Raw genomic sequence first — 15,741 nt, 5'->3', positions numbered from 1 at the left:
AGTATTTTTTTACGAGGTTCACCATGTCGTAAAAGTGATGACTGATTTATTCTTTGGGTCCGTATGATTACCGAGATTCATGTCCTTTTTTTATGTTTTGCTATTTTTACAGAGTAAAAATATTTTTACAAAAACTGATTTGTTTTTGCAACCTCATTCTGAGAGATCAACTTTTTTTCTGTAGGAGCCATATTAGGGCTTGTTTTTTGCGGCACGGATTGACATTCTTTTTTTTTTTTTTACATAGGTCTTTTTGATCATTTTTCATTCGATATTCCATTTTTTGTGAGCAAGTATGATGAAAAAGCAACATTTGTGGCGTTTTGTTTAGTTTTGTACTAAAATAACACTTTTATAGATCTGGTCGTTCACACAAACATTGCATTTTTAATGACAAAATGATTTTTTGCGATGTGTGCGCTTCAGTTTTTTTTTTTTAATACACACACTTTATTTAATTTTACTTTTGTTACTATTTCACTTGGTGCCCCGGTATGATATGTACATTTTTTGACTTCTCGCTTGTCTCATGCACTGCAGAACTCGTGTAACACAGAGCCAGAGACCTGTCAGTGACTAGTTACAGCTGGATCTCAAAGGCCACCGTACCCTGGGATCATCAAATGACATCGGGTACCATGGGATTTGTATTTTTAACCACACAGATACTGCTGTCATGATTGACAACGGTATTTAAGAGGATAATTGACCCCAGTCTGTTCCAAAACCAGACAATTCATTTATTCCTGACTGCAGTTTTAATGCGTACTGGCAGTTGTTAAAGGATGGGATGAGTATTGTTAGAATCGCATGACTGACTACACGGGAAGACACGCTGCCGCCACGATCAATAAGCTGCACAAACCTCCTCACAGCTGAGGATGGAGCAGATCAGCGATGGCCTTAGATGATCGGATTAGTGATCTCATAAACACTCATCAGTGATTATCGAAACATCTTGAAATCCAATTCACCAGGCCCAGCAAGTTACTCCTTAACATTTGCTTTGCAGTGTAAAAAATCACCAAGAATCTCAGATAATCCAATTGCACTGAGGAGACATGTGGCAATGAGGTCTAGTATGGTCACCAACCCCTTTCAAACAATGGACCAGTGGTGGCACTTCCAGAGCTTCACTCCAGAGCTACAAGCCCATGGCCTTTCTTCTAGGCGACTGGGTCAGGCCTGGGTAAGCTTGATGATCTACTATCCTGTCTTCAGCGCAAGGTTTCCCATCAAGGACAGGAAACCAATTGATGCGGGGAAGAGCTGCCGCACTTTTACTTCAGATTTCCTGTTATTGATGGCCAGATCCCTCTCTCAGGTGGCGCCGTCATGGGTGAAAGGAAAAATAGTTAGGTACAAGACCACACAACAAGTACCTGCAACAAAGCGCTGAACTAGTGTGGCGTGTGTGGATGTAAAAATCTGACTAGTCAAACAGATATGCAAAAATTAATTGTGACACGCACACTGTGAGGCTAACAGCCGCAGTCACAAGTCTGCATTTTGGGGAATTTTATTTTGTATTTATTAATAACAATCCCCTTCTCTCCCTTCACAAAAAAGATTGCACAAGAATTTCAAAGCCTCAGCACAGTCGTTTGTAACAAGCAATGCATTGACTCACACCGATTTCAGATTAAATGTCTGCGCTTGCTGCCGCTTTCTAGAGCATAAAGAAAAAAAAAATGTAATTGTGACTGAAATCCAACAGGACAAATGCAGCGCCACCATCACTGATCAGTCACCTCCCCTATCAATGACTATTCCCAAACTAATACTCATGTTCTTCATTGTTGCAGTTATACAACACATTTGCTGAGCTCTGATAAACTCACTATCCAGATTAACTATAAAAATGTCTGCTGCGTTCCCTGCCTCGCTTTTATACAGGCTCAGAAAGACCCATCTGATTGGCAGAGCCATGCTGTGTGATGTGGGAGCTGAAAGTGATTATAAGGAGGCTACACGTAAGGTGGTGACAGTTTTCTGTGACTGATGCAATTTTGTGCAATGTGTAGGCAGGCGCAGCGCATTCTTTTGGCAAATCACAAATCAAATCACAAATGGTTCAACTGCGCTGGACATTCAAATGTCATAAAATTTTACTTAAATTTGATTTGCATCAAAACAAAGTCATTATCTCTACTGATCAGTGATTATCATTCCCTGCAAATATCAATGCCCCGAATGCCACATACAGGACCCCTCCGCAACCGCCTATAATGCAGATCACATCACACAATTGGCAACCCGCGGAGATAATGTCACTCACCTTTCTCCCACCTGACATCTCCTTCTGTGACAGACTCTGCAAATGCGGGGGTGTTCACAGTCAGCACGTCCTGCCCTGACAGAAAGAGAGGGAGAGATTAGTTGAAGAGGACAGGAGGGTCGAGCCGCCGTGTACAACACTTACTGCAGACCGCCGACGTCCGGTAAAACCTGGCAGCATGGAGGCTAAAAAGAGAGACTCTGCAGAGAGAAGAATCAGAGACCAGCAATGCTGTAATTGCACCAGTCCTCCTATCCCACCCGTACTACACAGGTCCCCCTGCACCAGGTCCCACACAGGTCCCCATTATCCACCTGTGGCACGTTCCGCACAGGTTCCCATGACCCAGAAGAAAATATAATGGGCACACTGTAAAGTTCAATGAGGAAGGTGCTGGCTGGACATCCAACGTCAAATATACAAGAAAAACAGCCGCACTCAAGTCTTGATTTCAATGTAGAAAATTTTTTGTTTTTATTCAAGTGCACAGGCACCACCAGATAATTTTTAAAGAAAATGGCAAGTGATAGTGGACAACGAGGTAACCTTTCGACCAGGCACGGTCTTTCTCAAAACCTCACTGCAAAGATAAATGCAATATATAAGTGTGCTGTACAAACATACATGTGAAAAAGAAAAAACCTGCAATTCATAAAGATAAAAAACAAACTTCCTATGCAAAACTACAAAACATATAAAACTACAAAAAGTCTATATATACATACATATACAGCTTGCAACATGTTGAATACGGACTCAATTATGTCCCAGGGCAATAAATTGTAGCATATAAAGAGCTAAGTGGAAGTACCCTGTGATCAGGTTTCGTATAGGGACTACTAAAAAGAACATTGCTGTACTGAGATATACACACGTAAATGCAGATAGCACTGTTCAAGATGCCATAATACACTGACCTTAGGTAGGAGGAGTGGTTAGGAAGAGAGGATATAGGAGGAGAGTCCTCAAGGACTAGAGAGAAGCAGAGAGGACATAGTTAAATATATGGTACTGCGCTACTGCGGTGTATTTAAAGCACCAACAGCGTCCACACTAGCTACTGCACCAATGGGACGGACATTTTACTCCTGAATTCTACCTGGAGCTGGTAAAAACTGTACTTGCATGATGTTTCAATATCTTTTGCCCCTCTCTGTTTTCAGTTTACCATATATTTAACCATGTCCTCTCTGCTACTCTAGTCCTTGGGGACTCTCCTCCTATATCCTCTCTTCCTAACCACTCCTCCTACCCAAGGTCAGTGTATTATGGCGTCTTGAACAGTGCTATCTGCATTTACGTGTGTATATCTCAGTACAGCAATGTTCTTTTTAGTAGTCCCTATACGAAACCTGATCACAGGGTACTTCCACTTACCTCTTTATATGCTACAATTTATTGCCCTGGGACATAATTGAGTCCGTATTCAATATGTTGCAAGCTGTGTATGTATGTATGTATGTATGTATGTATGTATGTATGTATGTATGTATGTATGTATGTATGTATGTATGTATGTATAGACTTTTTGTAGTTTTGTAGTTTTGCATAGGAAGTTTGTTTTTTATCTTTATGAATTGCAGGTTTTTTCTTTTTCACATGTATATTTGTACAGCACACATATATTGCATTTATCTTTGCAGTGAGGTTTTGAGAAAGACCGTGCCTGGTCGAAACGTTACCTCGTTGTCCGCTATCACTTGCCATTTTCTTTAAAAATTATCTGGTGGTGCCTGTGCACTTGAATATAAACAAAAAAATTTCTACATTGAAATCAAGACTTGAGTGCAGGTTCCCATGACCCACAACCCGCACAATACACAGGTCCCCCTTCCCCACCTGTCACGCATCCCACAGGTTCCCAGCACATCCCCTCTACCCCCGCACAGGTTCCGATCCCCCCTTCCTTCTCCTCCTGTCCCACACAGGTCTCAATCCCTCCCCACACATACATACGCACAAGTCTTCCCACCCCAGCGACCCACACAGGTCTCTCTCTCCCCCTACCCCACCGTGACACCCGCCCGCTGGTCTCACCTCTCCCGTGACCCCGCAGGACTCACCTTCCTCCTCCCATATAGGTCTCACCCCCTCCCCCCCCCACTACCCGCACAGGTCTCCTCATCCCCCCGCAGGTCACCACACACACACACAGGTCTTCCCCCCCCCATCCCCCACAACCCTCACAGGTCTCCCCCCCCCCCAGGTCTCTCCCCATCACACATGCGACCCTCACAGGTCTCCCCCACGCGACCCTCACAGGTCTCCTCTCAACCCCCATGTGACCCTCACAGGTCTAACACACACACACAGGTCTCTCCCCATCCCCCACGCGACCCTCACAGATCTCCCCACACACAGGTCTCTCCCACGCGACCCTCACAGGTCTAACCCCAACACACACATATACATACATAGGTCTCTCCCCATGCCCCACGTGATCCTCACAGGTTACACACACACTCAGGTCTCTCCCCATCCCCCACAGGTCTCTCCTCACCCAGGTCTTCCCATCCCACACGCGACCATCACAGGTCTTCCCATCCCTCATGCGACCCTCACAGGTCTCCGCCAGGACAAGTCCCCCACACTTACGGGAGAATCCCACGATCGTTGGCGGATAAGACACGGCTCACCGCTATCTCTGAAAGACAAAACATTTGAGAGACTGAAGGAGAAGAACAAGAAGAGCGAAAAGCAGACGAGATCTACTTACGCAAGACAGGACGAGCCGTCTTGGGGCCCTGCAAAAAAGGAGAGAATGTCAGTATCTGGCAGACACCAAAAACAGCTTGATAAGATACTGCAACCAACTATAAAGAACAGGTGAAAGACCCACCAACAGCCCTTAACACACCCAGGTGGGGAGAGTTCAGGGCAGTGTCGGTATATAGGGTATATTAGTTCCCATATTAAAGGTATAACAGGGATATGACAGGAAAAGGGACACGCACATGGGAGGTATGGGGGAGGAACACACATGGTGTCACGATCTGTTGTCAAGTCTCCCGGCACCAGGGGCTCCTTCCCTGTCCCTAACGCTAGGGGCGCCCTAGCTCGCCCTGTTCCCCAGATTACTTCTGATGATCAAGGGGCCAGGGCAACATACCTTGACTTAGCTTCTGAATCTGCCCTCAGTCTGTACTCTTCCTCCACTCAGGGAAGGGGGAGGAGTAGTAATGTATCATAATATACCACCCAGGCTAAGAAGGTAAAACGAACAGGGGTAATGAAAAATACCAAAAATACAAATATACTCACACATATAACGGAGGTAAACACCGGGGTGTGGAGGATGGGGTTCAACCAAAGTAGGAGAAGAAAGAATTATCACGCATTCAAAACCTAACAGTCACAAATAAATCCATCGCCTTCTCCAATAACTACCAACAACCTTCAGACATGCAGCAAAAACTTGCTCTGACAATGAGTGCTTGCCAGGGTCAGGTCTATATAGGAGATGGCAGTGGCTAACAGGGCACAGCTGAGAGCTTTAGATCCAGGAGCTCTCAAAAGAGCAGATTAACCACTGCACTACCAAAAGAACCCTGCACTGTTTAATGTGAAGGTGAAGTGCTTCTAATCAGTGCAGGAGTAGGAGAAATCAGACGCTGCGGTCTTCTGGCTCCTCTCTGCCACGGTAAATCAGTACCCTCCCTCTACAAGGGACCTCCGGAACCTCAGAACCAGGTTTATCAGGGTGTGCAACATGAAAAGACAGGATCAGCCTGGCCGCATGGACATCAGATGTTGGTACACACATCCTCTCTTCATAACTATATCCCTGCCAGTGTACCAAATACTGAAGAGATCAACGAAGTAAGTGAGAATCAATGATCTTAGCTACCTGAAATTCTAAATTTCCAACCACAATGACAGGAAATAGCGGTAGAGATGATGGTACAGAGGACGTAACGTATTTTTTGAGTAAAGATCGATGAAACACATTATGAATCATTAACATCTCCGATATGTCACACTCTTATATTTGGACCCCATCTTCCTTAAATCAATAAACCCTTGCCACACAGACGTAATCGCTGATGAAAACCGTTCCTCTTCAGGTAAACCAGAAGAACGATTCCTATAAAATGAGCTGAACTGAGGATGAAACCCGTATGTCCCCAAAAAACGGGGACTTACCATTAAACTCATGACAACAATTATTTGTTGCTAGTACCCACGTCGTCTCTACTCTAGCAAATTCTGATAGAGGTAAGTAATCCAATTGTCCTGATTCTCAGATACAAAACACCCAAGATAAGGCTCAATATTCTAGTTAACCCGTTCAGTTTGCCCATAAGACTGCAGGTGAAATACTGAAGAGAATGACAGATGGATCCCCAAACAAGTGCAAAACGCCCTACCAAATTTGGAAATAAACTGCACCCAGCCTATATGTGACAAAAAGGTTAAACCTGGTGAAGAACAATGCCCATCTTACCTGTAAAGGCGTTCGACGCTTTACAGTCTCTAGATTTATCAGATTCTAATGATCCATGATTACCATAACCGGATGAACTGCTCCCTCCAGAAAATGACGCCACCCTTCAAGGGCCCACTTGATTGCCAAGAGTTCCCTGTTACCAATGTCAATTTCTCTCCGCACATGTGATTGTTGTGTTTTTTTTTTTTGTTTGTTTTTTTTAGAAAAGTATGCACATGGACTCCATTCACCAGGTTACGCACCCTGTGACAATACAGCACCCACTTCAGACGCATCAACTTCTATAATAAAAGACTGAGTAACGTCAGGCTGTATGAGACTCGGCGCAGATGCAAAGCACTCCTTCAAGGTATAGAATGCCTCCCTGGCCAAACTGGACCACATGGAAAAGTCTGTCCCTTTCCTGGTCATATCAGTCAGAGGTTTGGCCACTACCGAAAACTTTTATGAACTTACGGCAGTACTTGGTGAAACCCAAAAACCTTTGTATCACCTTCAAATTCTGAGGACGATCCCAACCCAGTACCGGCTGGACTTTTAAAGGAACCATGTAACAACCAGTGGATGAAATCATATCCCAGAAAAGGGATCCCCTCAATTGAGAGCATATATTTCTCTGATTTGACAAATAATTTATTGTCTCCAAGAATCTGTAAAACTTACCTGACATGTACCTGATGTGACTCTAGGTCAGGTGAATACATTAATATGTCACCAAGATAGATAACCACAAATCTACCTACCACCAGGTGACTAAAGATGTCATTTACAAAGTGCCAAAAGACGGCTGGATCATTCGTCAACCCAAATGGCACCACAAGGTTTTCATAGTGTCCCTCAGGCGTATTGAAAGCAGTTTTCCACTCATCCCCGCTCTTTAATACAAATGAGATTATATGCCTCCCTGAGATCCAGTATAGAAAACCATTTTAAACTTACAATCTGATTAAAGAGGTCCAGGATGAGAGGGGGCGGATCCGGATCCCAGACCGTAATCTGATAAGAGTTTGGGGAAACCTAGGCTGGGGCGCAATACATAACCCCCCCCCCCCCCCATCCTGTCTTCTTTGCAAAGAAAAGCCCTGCAACAATGGGGGAAGATGGTCTGCTCGTTGGCAGCTTAACTCGAGGGACAAGATTAACCCCTTCCCGACCTTTGACGCATACACTGCGTCATGAAAGTCGGTGCCATTCCGACCCATGACGCAGCATATGCGTCATGGAAAGATCGCGTCCCTGCAGATAGGGTGAAAGGGTTAACTCCCATTTCACCCGATCTGCAGGGACAGGGGGAGTGGTAGTTTAGCCCAGGGGGGGTGGCTTCACCCCCTCGTGGCTACGATCGCTCTGATTGGCTGTTGAAAGTGAAACTGCCAATCAGAGCGATTTGTAATATTTCACCTAAAAAAATGGTGAAATATTACAATCCAGCCATGGCCGATGCTGCAATATCATCGGCCATGGCTGGACACACTAATGTGCACCCACCCCACCCCTCCGATCGCCCCCCCAGCCCCCCGATCTGTGGTCCGCTCCCCTCGGTCCTGTGCTCCGCTCCCCCGTCCTCCTGCCCGCTCCCCCCGTGCTCCAATCACACCCCCCGTGCTCCAATCAAACCCCCCCGCACTCCGATCCCCCCCCGCACAGCGATCCCCCCCCCCCCGTGCTCCGATCCACCCGCCCACACAGCGATCCCCCACTCCGTGCTCCAATCCACCCTCCCCCCCGTGTTCCGATCCACCCCCCCCTTATACTTACCTGGCCTCCCGGGGACCGTCCGTCTTCTTTCCTGGGCGCCGCCATCTTCCAAAATGGCGGGCGCATGTGCAGTGCGCCCGCCGAATCTGCCGGCCAGCAGATTCGTTCCAGAGTGAATTTTGATCACTGAGATTGATCACTGAGATACCTATCTCAGTGATCAAAATAAAAAAAAAAAGTAAATGACCACCCCCCCCCCCCCCTTTGTCACCCCCATAGGTAGGGACAATAAAAAAAATAATTTTTTTTTTTCCACTAAGGTTGGGGTAAGAACTAGGGTTAGGGGTAGGGTTAGGGGTAGGGTTTCGGTATGTGCACACGTATTCTGGTCCTCTGCGGATTTTTCCGCTGCGGATTTGATAAATCCGCAGTGCTAAACGCTGCGTTGTATTTTCCGCAGCATGTCAATTCTTTGTGCGGATTCCGCAGCGTTTTACACCTGTTCCTCAATAGGAATCCGCAGGTGAAATCCGGACAAAAAACACTAGAAATCCGCGGTAAATCCGCAGGTAAAACGCAGTGCCTTTTACCCGCGGATTTTTCAAAAATGGTGCTGAAAAATCTCATACGAATCCGCAACGTTGGCACATAGCCTTAGGGCTAGGGTTGGGTTGGAATTAGGGTTGTGGTTAGGGGTGTGTTGGGGTTAGGGTTGTGATTAGGGTTACGGCTACAGTTGGGATAAGGGTTAGGGGTGTGTTGGAGTTAGAATTGAGGGGTTTCCACTGTTTAGGCACATCAGGGGGTCTCCAAATGCAACATGGCGCCACCATTGATTCCAGCCAATCTTGTATTCAAAAAGTCAAATGGTGCTCCCTCACTTCCGAGCCCCGACGTGCACCCAAACAGTGGTTTACCCCCACATATGGGGTACCAGCATACTCAGGACAAACTGCGCAACAATTACTGGGGTCCAATTTCTACCCTTGTGAAAATAAAGAAATGCTTGCTAAAACATCATTTTTGAGGAAAGAAACATGATTTTTTATTTTCACGGCTCTGCGTTGTAAACGTCTGTGAAGCATTTGGGGGTTCAAAGTGCTCACCACATATCTAGATAAGTTCCTTGGGGGGGTCTAGTTTCCAAAATGGGGTCACTTGTGGGGGGTTTCTACTGTTTAGGCACACCAGGGGCTCTGCAAACGCAACGTGACGCCCACAGAGCATTCCATCAAAGTCTGCATTTCAAAACGTCACTACTTCACTTCCGAGCCTCGGCATGTTCCCAAACAGTGGTTTACCCCCACATATGGGGTATCAGCGTACTCAGGAGAAACTGGACAACAACTTTTGGGGTCAAATTTCTCCTGTTACCCTTTGTAAAATAAAAAATTGCAGGCTAAAAGATCATTTTTGAGAAAATAATTTTTTTTTTTATTTTCATGGCTCTGCGTTATAAACTTCTGTGAAGCACTTGGGGGTTCAAAGTCCTCACCACACATCTAGATTAGTTCCTTTGGGGGTCTAGTTTCCAAAATGGGGTCATTTCTGGGGGATCTCCAATGTTTAGGCACACAGGGGCTCTCCAAACGTGACATGGTGTCCGCTAATGATTGGAGCTAATTTTCCATTTAAAAAGCCAAATGGCGTGCCATCCCTTCCTAGCCCTGCCGTGCGCCCAAACAGTGGTTTACCCCCACATATGGGGTATCAGCGTACTCAGGACAAACTGGACAACAATATTTGGGGTCCAATTTCTCCTATTATCCTTGGCAAAATAGGAAATTCCAGGCTAAAAAATCATTTTTGAGGAAAGAAAAATTATTTTTTATTTTCATGGCTCTGCGTTATAAACTTCTGTGAAGCACCTGGGGGTTTAAAGTGCTCAATATGCATCTAGATAAGTTCCTTGGGGGGTCTAGTTTCCAAAATGGGGTCACTTGTGGGGGAGCTCCAATGCATAGGCACACAGGGGCTCTCCAAACGTGACATGGTGTCCGCTAAAGAATGGAGCTAATTTTCCATTCAAAAAGTCAAATGGCGCGCCTTCCCTTCCGAGCCCTGCCGTGTGCCCAAACAGTGGTTTACCCCCACATATGAGGTATCGGCGTACTCGGGAGAAATTGCCCAACAAATTTTATGATCCATTTTATCCTACTGCCCATGTGAAAATGAAAAAATTGAGGCTAAAATAATTTTTTTGTGAAAAAAAAGTACTTTTTCATTTTTACAGATCAATTTGTGAAGCACCTGGGGGTTCAAAGTGCTCACTATGCATCTAGATAAGTTCCTAGGGGCGTCTAGTTTCCAAAATGGGGTCACTTGTGGGGGAGCTCCAATTTTTAGGCACACGGGGGCTCTCCAAACGTGACATGGTGTCCGCTAAAGAGTGGAGCCAATTTTTCATTCAAAAAGTCAAATGGCGCTCCTTCCCTTCCAAGCCCTGCCGTGCGCCCAAACAGTGGTTTACCCCCACATATGAGGTATCAGCGTACTCAGGACAAATTGGACAACAACTTTCGTGGTTCAGTTTCTCCTTTTACCATTGGGAAAATAAAAAAATTGTTGCTAAAAGAATTTTTGTGACTAAAAAGTTAAATGTTCATTTTTTCCTTCCATGTTGCTTCTGCTGCTGTGAAGCACCTGAAGGGTTAATAAACTTCTTGAATGTGGTTTTGAGTACCTTGAGGGGTGCAGTTTTTAGAATGGTGTCACTTTTGGGTATTTTCAGCCATATAGACCCCTCAAACTGACTTCAAATGTGAGGTGGTCCCTAAAAAAAATGGTTTTGTAAATTTCGTTGTAAAAATGACAAATCGCTGGTCAAATTTTAACCCTTATAACTTCCTAACAACAAAAAAAATTTGTTTCCAAAATTGTGCTGATGTAAAGTAAACATGTGGGAAATGTTATTTATTAACTATTTTGTGTCACATATCTCTCTGGTTTAACAGAATAAAAATTCAAAATGTGAAAATTGCGAAATTTTCGCCAAATTTCCGTTTTTATCACAAATAAACGCAGAATTTATTGACCTAAATTTACCACTAACATGAAGCCCAATATGTCACGAAAAAACAATCTCAGAACCGCTAGGATCCGTTGAAGCGTTCCTGAGTTATTACCTCATAAAGGGACACTGGTCAGAATTGCAAAAAACGGCAAGGTCTTTAAGGTCAAAATAGGCTGGGTCATGAAGGGGTTAACGGTGCAGTCATAAGGACAATGAGGAGGAAGTTCCTGGCACCCCTGATCCGAAAACAAATCCTCAGACAGGTTTTTAGGCACAGACTGGTTATTTTTGCCCAGATGGATTTCAGAAGGCAGAAAAAAAATTGTATCCTACCCACGGAGGAAATACAGCTCAGGCAAAAAATAAGAGGCCACCACATCAAAACCCTGTCATGGGCAGCCCAATCTCCAGACCTGAACCTCATTGAAAACCTCTACACTGTAATCAAGAGGATGATGGATAGTGACAAGCCATCAAAGAAAGCAGAACGGCTGAAATTTTTTCGCCAGAATCAGTGTGAAAGACTAGTAGAAAGCATGCCAAGACACATGAAACTGATTAAAAGTCATGGTTATTCCACAAAATATTGATTTCTGAACTCTTCCTGAGGTAAAACATTAGTATTGTTGTCTCTAAATATGAACTTGTTGTTTCTGAATATGAACTTGTTTTCTTTGCATTATTTGAGGTCTGAAAGGACTGTTTTTATTTTTTTATTTTGACCATTTTTCTTTGTCAGGAAAAAAAAAATGTATTGCTTGGAAATTCGGAGACATGTTGTCAGAAGTTTATAGAATAAAAGAACAATTTACATTTCACTCAAAACTATACCTATAAAGAGAAAAATCAGACAAACTGAACATTTTGCAGAGGTCTTAATTTTTGCCAGAGCTGTATGTACACCCGGGTTGCTAACCTCCCCGCAACACGGGCTCCTTAGTCTTCCAGCAGCTGTTAACCGTGAGATAGGGATGGACACGTACGCACCAAATGGCCCTTTCTACTACAGTAAAAACATTCTCCCCTTTGCTTTCCAGAACGAGTTGCCCCACCCAACTGCATGTGTTCCTCAGATGACTCAGACCAGATTTCCCTTGGCCCCGGACATCCAACACACTGGGGTGTCTCTTTATGTCTCTGGCGATGACTATGATCCACCCGGATAGCCAAAGACATGGCCGCCTCAAGGGAAACTGGAGCCTCACACAGGGTTAAGGCATCTTTTACCCTTACTGGTAGCCCTTCACAGAACTGGTTACGGGGTGCAAAGTCATTCCACAGACAGTGGACCACCACTGAAACTCCGAGCAATACTCCACTGGCAGGTTTCCCTGCTGAAGCTGATGTAGTGTGGACTTAGCGTAGTGTGACATGTCAGATTTTACCAGCATCACACAACGCACCGCGAACTGATGACACACAGGGATGTCATCTGATTGACATGTACCGGCGCCTGAGAAGCAGCGGTACAGTTAGCACTGTTCCCCGGCGCTTTAGACAGCTCATCATTCTCCCCTGCACTGCTGGCGATCAGCTCGAGCAGGAGAGAATGACGAGAGTTATATTCAATTGATAACAGTGAGAACAGGCGGCGGCTGAGAATATTCATCAGCCAGCGCCTGCGCTATAAATAAAATTTTAAAAAAGGCGTGGGTTCACCTGAATTTGTGAAAACCAACCAGGCACAACTGACATATGCGGGCTACAACCCTCAGCTGTCAGCTTCAGCAAAGCTGATTATCAAGAATAGAGGGGTACCCACGCAGCCTTTTTTTTTTTAAATTATTTACAACCAGCCAAGCTAAAGCTGACAGCTGGGAGCTGGAATTCTAAGGCTGGCAAGGGGCCATGGATATTGGCACATGTCCGCTCCGTCCAAAGCACTGCCGTCTACTGAACGTAGGTGATTCCACATGTGTTCATTGAACTGTGCGGAATCACCGCACCCAATACATTGGACGGGTGACTGAGCATCTCCGCAAGATAGACGTACTGCAGTCTGGAAATGCACGCCGCATGTCTGTCTCTGCAGGGACGCCGCGGGTACCGATGCACGCAAAGTGGAGATGGGATTTCCTGAAATCCCATCCACTATGTTGTAACATCTGGCCGCTGCGGATATATGCCGCATCCAACCCGCAGCGTTTACCAACCGTGGGAACATACCCTTAGCCGTGCGCTTGATATCATCGGCCAATACAAAGGTGACATCAACCCAACAAATATAAACCCCACTTGCCATCGCTACAGGGCAAGTAGAAAGAGCTGGGCAAAGGGCCAGAATTGGCGCATCTAATAGACCCCTATATTCTTGATAACCAGCCTTGCTAACACTGACAGCTGAGGGTTGCAGCCCACAGCTGTCAATTTCGCCTGGCTGATTGTCAATACAGGGAAACCTACACCTTTTTTTATTTATTTATTGCGCGGGTGGCGGCTGATGAATACGCCCATCAGCCGCCTCTTGCTGGATGGGAGTAATACACGAGGGAAGACACATGGGGGGGATATGGGAGGGGAGACACATGGGAGGGGATATGGGAGGGGAGACACACGGGGGGGATATGGGAGGGGAGACACACGGGAGGGGATATGGGAGGGGAGACACACGGGAGGGGATATGGGAGGGGAGACACACGGGGGGGATATGGGAGGGGAGACACACGGGGGGGATATGGGAGGGGAGACACACGGGAGGGGATATGGGAGGGGAGACACACGGGGGGGATATGGGAGGGGAGACACACGGGGGGGATATGGGAGGGGAGACACACGGGGGGGATATGGGAGGGGAGACACACGGGGGGGATATGGGAGGGGAGACACGGGGGGGATATGGGAGGGGAGACACACGGAGGGGATATGGGAGGGGAGACACACGGAGGGGATATGGGAGGGGAGACACACGGAGGGGATATGGGAGGGGAGACACACGGAGGGGATATGGGAGGGGAGACACACGGAGGGGATATGGGAGGGGAGACACACGGAGGGGATATGGGAGGGGAGACACACGGAGGGGATATGGGAGGGGATATGGGAGGGGAGACACACGGAGGGGATATGGGAGGGGATATGGGAGGGGAGACACACGGAGGGGATATGGGAGGGGAGACACACGGAGGGGAGACACATGGAAGGGGTATAGGAGGGGAGACGCATGGGGGTATAGGAGGGGGGACACATGGAGGGGTATAGGAGGGGGGACACATGGGGGGGTATATGAGGGGGTATAGGAGGGGGGACATATGGGGGGGGGGGTAGAGGAGGGGGAATACATGGGAGGATATCCGGGGCGGTGCAGTCCTTGCCCAGTTGACAGTGACAGGACACAGCAACTGCTCTCCACCCCCGGCTGCTGCACAAACAGAGCCCCCTTAGCTCACAACTCACCAGCCGACCATTGCTAACGGGACACCGAAGAGCCCGGGCCACGCAACGAGATAACATGGTCGGGCACAGCTCAAGGACACGCCGGAAACAGGACCGCACCAATGACCCGCCACAGAGGGGAGGAATAGAGCGTCACTTCCGGCAAGACAGGTACTCAGGAAGCCGCTGACAAGAGAGCAATGTGTCACTTCCGGCGCCCAGAGCATGCCGTTTTCTGCGGCCTTTCCTGAGAAAGAGACAGGAAGTGTTGAACACAGCGACCTCTAGCGAGCAGGAGTACTGCGCACATGCCACTATAGATCGGAGTTGCTTGTTTGTGATCCTCAGCTTGGCCGCTGCGACCTCGGCGGCTCACAGTGAAGTGACGACATCCTCTCCGATGTAGTGAGCTCGGCACGGAGACGTCCAGCTCGGAGAGTCTATGGTGAGACCCACACACAGCTGCGATGTAGTCACTTCACTGTGAGCGTCTGGACCGGAGTTGGTTCTCGGAGCTCCTCATACAGACTCCATTTTAGTCCCCTCTTCTGGTTTTTAGGCTATGTTCACACTTTGCAGATTCCGCTGCGGAATTCCAAAATCCGCAGTGAAAACCCGTCGCGGTTTTTACTGCGGATTCTTATGCGGATTTTCATCTGCATTTTCCTATTGGAGCAGGTGAAAATCCGCAGAAAAGAATTGACATGCTGCGGAATGGTTTCCGCACGTTTTTTTCTGCAGCATGTGCACAGCGTTTTTTGTTTCCCATAGGTTTACATTGTACTGTAAACTCATGGGAAACTGCTGCGGATCCACAGCGGTCAAATCCGCTGCGGATCCGCAGCAAAATCCGCAAAGTGTGAACATAGCCTTAATGCGTATTTTACGGAATTTCTCACGGTTTTAATGGCGCAGATATCACAAATCAGAGAG

General features: G+C 46.7%; 1 protein-coding gene across 1 annotated transcript in view; it reads right to left on the bottom strand.

Annotated features, from left to right (window-relative positions):
- DLST (dihydrolipoamide S-succinyltransferase) overlaps positions 1 to 15,007 on the bottom strand; it is a 31,461-nt gene extending 16,454 nt beyond the window's left edge. Inside the window, exons 1-5 of the mRNA XM_069735742.1 lie at positions 14,830 to 15,007; positions 4,995 to 5,022; positions 4,874 to 4,922; positions 2,423 to 2,478; positions 2,279 to 2,353 (exon numbers count right to left, since the gene is read on the bottom strand). Of these exons, the coding sequence (XP_069591843.1) occupies positions 2,279 to 2,353; positions 2,423 to 2,478; positions 4,874 to 4,922; positions 4,995 to 5,022; positions 14,830 to 14,886 (265 nt within the window). The 5' untranslated portion in view covers positions 14,887 to 15,007. The remainder of the gene's footprint in view (positions 1 to 2,278; positions 2,354 to 2,422; positions 2,479 to 4,873; positions 4,923 to 4,994; positions 5,023 to 14,829) is intronic.
- Between the last annotated feature and the right edge of the window lie 734 nt (positions 15,008 to 15,741).

The sequence above is a fragment of the Ranitomeya imitator genome, chromosome 1, assembly GCF_032444005.1.
Source record: "Ranitomeya imitator isolate aRanImi1 chromosome 1, aRanImi1.pri, whole genome shotgun sequence".
Lineage (NCBI taxonomy): Eukaryota > Metazoa > Chordata > Amphibia > Anura > Dendrobatidae > Ranitomeya > Ranitomeya imitator.
This window is presented reverse-complemented; position numbering and strand designations above follow the sequence as displayed.